Raw genomic sequence first — 8,921 nt, 5'->3', positions numbered from 1 at the left:
TTGACTCTGTTCCTTTGTGAGAGGGGATGAGTGGCGCAAACTAATTTTTTGGCTCTGTTCCTGTGTGAGAGGGGATGAGTGGCGCAAATAAGGGCTGAGATTTGAACACTAACATAAAGTCTTTATATACCTAGGTAATTTGGGTTTACGATCGGATTCGAAATTTAAATCATAGATTTGAAACCCAAATCGATTACATTGATTTTTGCATTGCTTATAACGGGTTCAACCCGTTACCCATCAAATCTGGCCCGTATAAAGTTAAATGGGTCGAACCCGTGAATTTTTCAGGTTAGACCCGATTTGGGCAAATTATACTGTGCACCACGGTGCACATAGCAATGTGCACTACGTACCTAAACGACATCGTTTTGAGCATTGTAAACTAATCGTCCGTTTTTTTTTGGAAATCACATTTTCCGTTTCGGCCGGTCTCTGTATTTATGTTAATATTCTGTGTATTCCAGGCAATCATTCTGTGTATTCTAGGCAACCGCTCTGTGTATTATATAGGCAACCGTTATGTGTATTCATATTAGTAACACATATTGTGATTTCATGTTAGTAACACATGTTGTGATGTGTTTGTGCATTCGAATGTTTAGGATGATGCGTTCTGTGTATTTTGTGTAAATATTATGTGTATTCATGTTATTAACACAAGTTGTGACGTGTTTGTGCATTCGAATGTTAGGAGGATGAGTTCTGTGTATTTTGCGTCAATATTCTGTGTATTATGGACAAACATTCTGTGTATTCTAGGCATACGTTCTGTGTATTATAGATAATGAATTTCCTGGAGTCATTCGCGTCCACTAACATCTGTGTATTTTGTGTCAATATTCTGTGTATTCTAGGCAAACATTCTGTGTATTCTAGGCAAACGTTCTGTGTATTATAGATAATGATTATGTGTATTATAGATAATGAATTACCTGAGTCATTCGCGTCCGCGTCTACTAACACCGAAACGACGTCGTTTTACGTACGTTGTGCACATTGCTATGTGCACCGTGGTGCAGGGTATAACGATTGCCCGATTTATGCCCACGCTAATTGTGTGTGGACAACCCCAACCTTCAAGCGGGAACATTCCTGGCACGATTCCTACCAACTAGTTTTGGCATTGAGAGCTTCACTCCAACCATGGGATCGTATCAGTATGTAATAAAATCATTCTCCAGACTTGAACTAATGTCTAATGGCTTATTCTTACACCAAGACAACAAAATGCAATCAATATCTTATAGAACTACTTCACCTTTGACACTTTTTGAGAAAATCAGAAGTTAATAAAATAAAAGGCCCATGCATTAAAACCAAAATTGACATATATTAGAAAAGAAAGTACTACTATGATACACATCAAGTACCACAATGTTAAGTTTGAACAAAACTGTCTAGCAAAACACTTTAACCTCCTAATCTAGACTGTCAACAAAAAACCAGAGCCTTGAACTCAACTTTATTGCGCATCAGCAAAATGAACAACGAAATATTACCAATCCTCTACAGACTACAGACAGTACACAGAGAATTGGATTTCATCAGTGGCTGCTGGTTATGGGTTACAGTTTACCGCGTTGGCTGCTGGTTGTAATGGCTCTTCTCTTTCTTCTTAGCTGCAGCAAGTCTTGCATTCCTTGCAGCTGCCTCCATGGCAGCAGCTTTAGCAGCCGCATCCGTCTCTTTACTAGATTTCTTCTTCTTTGCAGAAGCCACCTTCTTAAGTTTTTCTTTCACGTTTACAGCAGATTCTTCTTCTGCTTGCTCAGTCTCTGCATTGTCCTCCGGTGCATTAGGGGCATCCAAGCTGTTAGGCTGGTCTTGTGATTCCTTCACCTCCTTCAAAGATTTATCCTTCTTTTTCTTCTTCTTTGCACTTTTAGACTCTGCAGCTCCACCATCCTTCTTTTCTAGCTCACCATCTTGTTGCCCCTCTTTCTTCTCTTGTGCAGCATCTGAAATTTCAAACAGGATGTTCATTCAAAGTCAAAATATAAATCATAATATGGCAATGTTAAGTCACTTCACTTGTAAGCAATCACAATCAAAATTCTGCCAGCTCCTCTACTGAGTAAATCTCTGAAGAAACAAATATTATCAAGATAACAAGTTTTGAAGCCAAAAAAGATTTAGAATGACAATATATGAGAGGACAGGCCCTTGACATTAAGGAGATGGTAACTACTACAATGGGCCTCTAGACAACCAACTATACCCATCACTAGGGAGAGGGGATGGGTGTGGGAAGGCATGATATCCAGCTGAGAGTGACAAGAAAAGTCAAATACAGGGTAGTATTTAATTACCAGATGGTTCCTCAGCAACCTTCTCATTTTGTGAAACACCAAAATCAGCTAAAAGTGCTTCCAGTTCTGCAAGTTCCTTCTTCCTTCTCTCCTTCTTTGATAATTGCCGCTCTGCCTCTTTAGGTGCTGGTGAAGTTACTACAGCCTTGCTCAGCACAGGCTCAGAATGCTCAGGAACCTCGGGCTCATGGTCATGGTCATGCTCCTCCTCAACATCATCATCACCTTCACCAAGTAGATCTTCTTCACTCTCACTTTCCTGAGACATCATATTCTCTATCAGGCAAAATTTCTCTTCAGAAGAGTCATTATTAACACACTGTTCCCTCTCTAGGAGGAGGAAAGTTGAAGTGGAAAACTCTGAATTCAAAAAGGTTTTAGCAAAATCTTAGACTTGTAAGTAGGAATAATATAGTAATCCAAAACCATAAAGCCAACCCAATCATATATCAAAGCAATCATATGCAATGCATGTCAACCTTTAAAGAAATAACTTTAAAAACCATATTATACATGGATTTTTGTACACTTCGCCATCCCAATTGTTTGACATTATAAAAATGTTCCTCCACAATTCAAGTTACTCTGTATTAACATACAGAAAATAATAATAATAAGAACCTTCTATAAACGGAAACAATAATTTGATTCTAATGGAGTATACTAAAAGCAATTATGAAGTTGAAGAAATGAGATATCATAAGCAAATCTCTCCAATAAAATATTCCTTCAGAAAATCCATCATACTACATGGTGTGGCCCTTTGCCATAGTCCTTGTTTGGTGAAACTGTTGACGTTTCATCCTTTGCACATTTTGACTAAATGTGTCTTTCATTTCTGCTTGTTAACCTGCTTCATAAGCTTGCAAGCCTATTAAGAACAGACCTAAGCCAAACAGCTACTCTGGCCAAGATGATACTGTTGAGATATGCCCAACAAGCATACAGGAAAGGCAAAGGATGGCCCAAATCACCAGTTCATCACAATATGCATGAGCTAGACACAATCTGCAAACCTAAGAGTAAGAGCTCACAACCTACTACAATAGGGAATTCAGTGGGGATGCTTAAGAGGTGTACATGTACAAATAGGCTTGGCAAAATACTGTACAAATTACCAAATCCCCTCTTTTAGTAGAACCTCAGGACCCATTTGCACAGATTTTATGAACTATATTTTCCTGGTATAATCCATTATTATGCATTATGCAAAGCAAGCAAAAGTCCTAAGCCAGAATAGTAGTGGAACTACATTCATTGAAAAATGATAGCTTCCATCAAAGAATAGATACAACCATTTTCTTACTGAGTACTATGATTCAATGCCTATTTCATATAACTTCTGCATCAATGGTAATGAGCAAGATTAGATGATTCAGAAATATCTCCATGCCCAGTATATGAATAAGATCCAATAATAACATTGTTATATACATACATATAAATGAGAGGAGAGAGACTTAAGGAACCAACTAAAGCTTATTTAGACAGATACCTCTACAGGCTCGGATTTCTTTTCAGGTAGATTAAGACCCCATGAAGATTGAGGAGGCTCTGTAGTAGCAAAGTAATCGTCATCATCATCAACATCAGCCCATGATTTCACCTTCAATGGAGTTGGAGACCAGATTATTTGCGACTCCTTAGCAGCCTCTGCCGTTGTCTTCTTCTTGGAAGACCCCTTCTCTTTATCAGACTTCTTCTTCTTCCTCAAACTATCAAGCGCCGCAAAAACATTGGAATTGGTCACCACAAACGACCCATCGTCCTTCCTGTTCCCACCTCCCACCATTTCCTAATCCAAAACTCAAAACTCACGAGCTGAACAAATACAGGAACAGGAACGTAAAATTCCAGATTCTGGGACTGCAATGCAAACTTTCAAATTCAATAAAACAAACGGAAATCAACAAGATCAATATCAAAATCCAACCTTTCGTCAAAACCCAGCAACGATAATCGGACACTGAATTAGATTTTTCTATTATTTATAATATTTCTATAGACCTAGTGACTGAATACTGTAATATTGAGTAGTTTAAGGCCGTACAATTCGATTTTCTTTGTTTCTTTTTAGCTCAGAGAATTCCAAATAAAGATCTGTAGGCTTAGCGTATCCAGGAGAAAGTCGACGAATGAACGCTTCGCTTGAGCGCAAGGACAGGGATCGTTTTTGTATGTATAAAGAAAAGGTAGACTAGAGAATGAAAGAAATAAGGATGTGAATGACTGAATATGAGAGAGAGAGATAGGGAGGGAGGGAGGGAGAGACTGAGAGTTAGGGTTTCGATGATTGAAGAAAGGGCAGAATGCTGAAGGAGATAACGCGGCGGAAAGAAGACGAAGATGAACTTTATATACTTGTGGCTTATTACCAAAAAGTACACCACATGTGGGTATCTCTGCAAATTGCTTATAAATGGAGTTATTTCGCGGGTTTTTAGAAATTTTTGTAAGTGTGATTAGCAAAGAGAAAATGAAAGGGGAAGAAAAAAAAACATGATTTAAAAAAAATATGCAGAAAGTCAGGCGTGCCTAAAATCACCTTCAGTGGGGCCCATTAGCCTGCAATAAACTCTTCATTTGCCTCAGTGGGGCTCATTAACTTGCAATAAACTCTTCATTTGCATATACTCCCCTCCTACTCTCTCTCTCCTCTCCTCTCTCATGCCATGTTGGCATTTATCTGACATTATCTCCTAAAATCACCACTGATGGTGATGCTCTAATGGTTTCGGAAGGAGATGGTGGTTCTGGGATTTTTTGCTTTTTACAAATTTTTTTTTAATTTTAATTTTTTTTTAAAGAGATATAAAGGCTTTACAATGAAATCTGAAAAAAAAAAGTGAAAAAATCATTTCACACAATCAAACAAAGAACCAACTTCACGAGCTAGTAAGTGAGCAACACGGTTTGCAAACTGTTTAACAAAGAAGAAATTGAATTGGGAAAATTTTCTCATAATTTCTTTTACATCATCAATGATCAAACTCACAATGGAGGAGTGGGTTGCATTTTGATTTCGATGTAGACCTTAAGAGTATCGATTTCTACTTAGATGTGGTCGTAGTTTAGTGTTTTGTGTTAAAATAATTATCATTATTATTATATGATATATTATTTTCTATGGCTCATATTTAAAGTTAATAATAATAATTATGTTATTGGTTAGATAAAATAAGGAGCAATTTCAACTGCTCAGATAACCACTCACGTTGATGGAACTATGAGATGGTTTATCAACCACTCAGAGTCTCTGGTCCTCTCCCCAACCTTCCGCAAAACTAAAAACTCTCTCTCCATCAAAGTTCTTTAGAGTAAGGGGAAATTGCTTAGGGTCTGGAGGGAGAAACCAAGTCTCCCGTTGAAGCATATGCAGAGAAGCCATGGAGCCAGGTATGTTCATTAAACGTTAACCAAGTATTACGTGAAAATCATATGTTCCTAAGGTCCTGTATGCTTAAGGCTTTTAACTTTCATTTGGTATCAAAGCCAGGTTGAAGAACATATGATTTTCCTTTAATACTATTATGCTTTTAATACCCTTACGTATGGTATCTGGTGTCTGTGTTGATAAACTCAATGTTTGTTTTTCATATTTGTTACGTATATGCTTTTTACACACGATTCGTGTATGAAAAGAGTTTAATTACCTTACGTATATGCTTTTAATTACCTTATGTTTAATCACAATGAAAAACCATGTATGAAATGTTTATACTCATTCACATGTATATTTTTCCGTAATATTCTTCGGATGTATATTCGAAAATTGCTTAGCATCTATTTGCATAAATGATGATTATGCATTCTTTGCATGTATGATGATGATGATGCATTCTTCGTATTCCAAAATTGCTTTACATACATACATATATATATATATATATATATATATATATATATATATATATATAATGATGATGATATGCGTACTGTTAATATATATGAGTTCTCGAATTGGAACTGTCGCATTGCGTATATAATGATGACACTTTCGTATTGCGTACAATTATGCATGTGTATAATCGTATGGATATGAAATGTTTAATCACTTGATAGATTATCTTATCCTGGATTAAATATATGATGTTTTTAATAGCGCTTTAATGAAGTATCTCTTACTGCATATATATTACTGTTTTATGATTCTTCTTAATACTGATATTGTATATTACTCTGGATGATTGATTACATAAATCAGTGTTAATTATGTATGTGGTCAATATTGATTCAATCTCTAGGATATTTAGTATTGATTTGTAGTGATCATATATTACGTATTTCTTTTAGATTGTTATGCTTTATTGTTTCTATGATTTTATTTTATTATAATTATTGGATATCTAATTATGATTATTTGTTAGTCACCAAAGTGACCAAATTATAAAGTTTCATAGATATCAAATTTAAATAAATTAATTCAATTACCCATGATTATGTGATGCTTATAATGAAATGATATAATTTTATTTTTCTATTGTATTGGGTAAATTGAAGTTTAATAATTATGAAATATTTAAGAGTCGCCCAAAGGTTGATCAATTATTTCATAATTCTAAACATAATAGCGGTTAATTATTTATATTTGATTGGGTTGTTTAGCATATCCAAAGATAGCAAACAAGTCAATTCATAATATAATTAATAACCAATTATGTGAAAATTGCAATAATTGAGCATCATTATGTTTAATGTTATACGTTGTTGGATCACCCAAAGGAGACCTTCAATGTATTTAATTGTTTATGAGTATGTTAGTTAGATGTATTTACTTTGTGTTAATATAGAATTAATGTTTTAAGTATTTTATATACATTGCACCATTAAGTTGTGTTTCAATGCATTCGCAAGCTGCGTCTATTGTAAAGTTTAATGGGCTGAATTTTGCTGAGTGACATGAACAAATTCAGTTTCACCTCGGTGTTCTGGATCTTGATCTAGCACTCTTGACCGACAAGCCCGCTGCTATTGATGATAATAGCAGTGCTAATGCTGTAGCTTACCATCAAGCATGGGAAAGGTCAAATAGACTCAGCATAATGCTTATGCGAATGACACTTGGGTCAAATAGACTCAGCATAATGCTTATGCGAATGACACTTGGAAGCAACGTCAAGTCAATAATGCTTATGCGAATGACACTTGGAAGCAACGTCAAGTCAACAATTCCCAAATTAATGACACTTGGAAGCAACGTCAAGTCAACAATTCCCAAATTTATGACACTTGGAAGCAACGTCAAGTCAACAATTCCCAAATTTGACAGTGCTAGAAGCAACGTCAAGTCAACAATTCCCAAATTTGACAGTGCTAAGGATTTGTTGAAACATGTGGAGAAAAATTCACTTTCTGAATGTGCTGATAAGGCTCTAGCAGGCACACTTATGGGTAAACTGACCACCATGAAATTTGATGGTTCGCGTTCCATGCATGAGCATGTTACTGAGATGTTAACCTTAGCAGCAAAATTAAGGTCCATGGAAATGGAAGTGAGTGATACTTTCCTTGTTCAATTTATTTTAAACTCTTTGCCTCAAGAGTAGGGGTGTCAAAGCGGGCCGGCCCGCCCCATTAGGCCCGGCCCGCTGCGGGCTTTTATTTTCGCGGGCTTATGCGGGCCGGCCCGCGAAGCCCGCGGGCTTGGAAGTATACAGCCCAAGCCCGCCCCGCGCGGGCTTGCGGGTTTGGCGGGCTGGCCCGCGGGCCTACTAATTAATATTAAAAAAATCTAAAATTAAATATTAAATAATATTTAAAATAAAATATATGATATTAGATTAATATAATATAACAAACTTCACACTGTTCACAGTCCACTAATTAAAAAACCACCAAAATCATTAAATTATAAAAACATAGAACACAATAACGCATCAAACAAGGGAAACAACATAAACAAAGTAAAAACATTCCTACATAATATATATCATCTATAATTAATAATTAATTATATATATTAATTTTTTTTTAATAGCATGGCCCGCGGGCCGGCCCGCGACCCGCGCGGGTCAGCCCGCGCGGGCTGCGGGCTTCCGCGAGCAAAGCCCGTTAGGCCCGCTAATTGGCGGGCCTTCTTTTTGGAGGCCCTAGCCCGCCCCACTGCGGGGCGGGTGCGGGCCGGCCCGCGGGCTTCGGCCCTACTTGACAGCCCTACTCAAGAGTATGAGACATTCCAAGTGAATTATAATTCCATTAAAGATAAGTGGAATGTGCTCGAATTGCATAAAATGCTAAATCAAGAGGAAAGAAGGCTTAAGGGACAAGGGATTCACTCAGTTAATCTCATGAGTCAGTCAATGGCTGGTAAAAAGTTTAGAAAGAATAATCAGAAGGGTATGAAAGGACCAATGAAGACTAATGGGTCCTCTTCTCAAATCCACAAAAAGGAACATAAGAATGACAAGTGTCATTTCTGCAAGAAATTTGGACATTTTCAGAAAGATTGCCTTAAGCGTAAGGCATGATTTGAAAAGAAAGGTATAAATTTTATATCAGTATGTTTCGAATCAAATTTAACTGAAGTTCCTTATAATACTTGGTGGATTGATTCTGGTTCCACTACTCATGTTTCGAATACTATGCAGGGATTCCTTATGACCTAAACCA

At 36.8% G+C, this 8,921-nt stretch overlaps 1 protein-coding gene across 5 annotated transcripts; it reads right to left on the bottom strand.

The window, feature by feature from the left end:
• Positions 1-1,309: 1,309 nt before the first annotated feature.
• On the bottom strand, positions 1,310-4,636 carry LOC116022717 (stress response protein NST1-like). Of its 5 annotated transcripts, none has more exons than XM_031263558.1 (4): positions 4,246-4,636; positions 3,808-4,133; positions 2,313-2,571; positions 1,310-1,961 (listed from the first exon to the last, which is right to left on the bottom strand). In XM_031263558.1, exons 2-4 carry the CDS (start codon positions 4,102-4,104, stop codon positions 1,576-1,578), a joined length of 942 nt encoding a protein of 313 aa, XP_031119418.1. In that variant the 5' UTR covers positions 4,105-4,133; positions 4,246-4,636; the 3' UTR covers positions 1,310-1,575. The 5 variants fall into 5 exon arrangements, with proteins under 5 accessions (XP_031119418.1, XP_031119419.1, XP_031119417.1 ...); XM_031263559.1 differs by having other exon boundaries at positions 3,808-4,107; XM_031263557.1 differs by having other exon boundaries at positions 3,808-4,178; positions 4,363-4,636.
• Positions 4,637-8,921: the final 4,285 nt, after the last annotated feature.

Source organism: Ipomoea triloba, chromosome 6 (genome assembly GCF_003576645.1).
Source record: "Ipomoea triloba cultivar NCNSP0323 chromosome 6, ASM357664v1".
Classification (NCBI taxonomy): Eukaryota; Viridiplantae; Streptophyta; class Magnoliopsida; order Solanales; family Convolvulaceae; genus Ipomoea; species Ipomoea triloba.
Note: the sequence above shows the minus strand (reverse complement) of the source record. Positions and strands in the feature narration are given on the sequence as shown.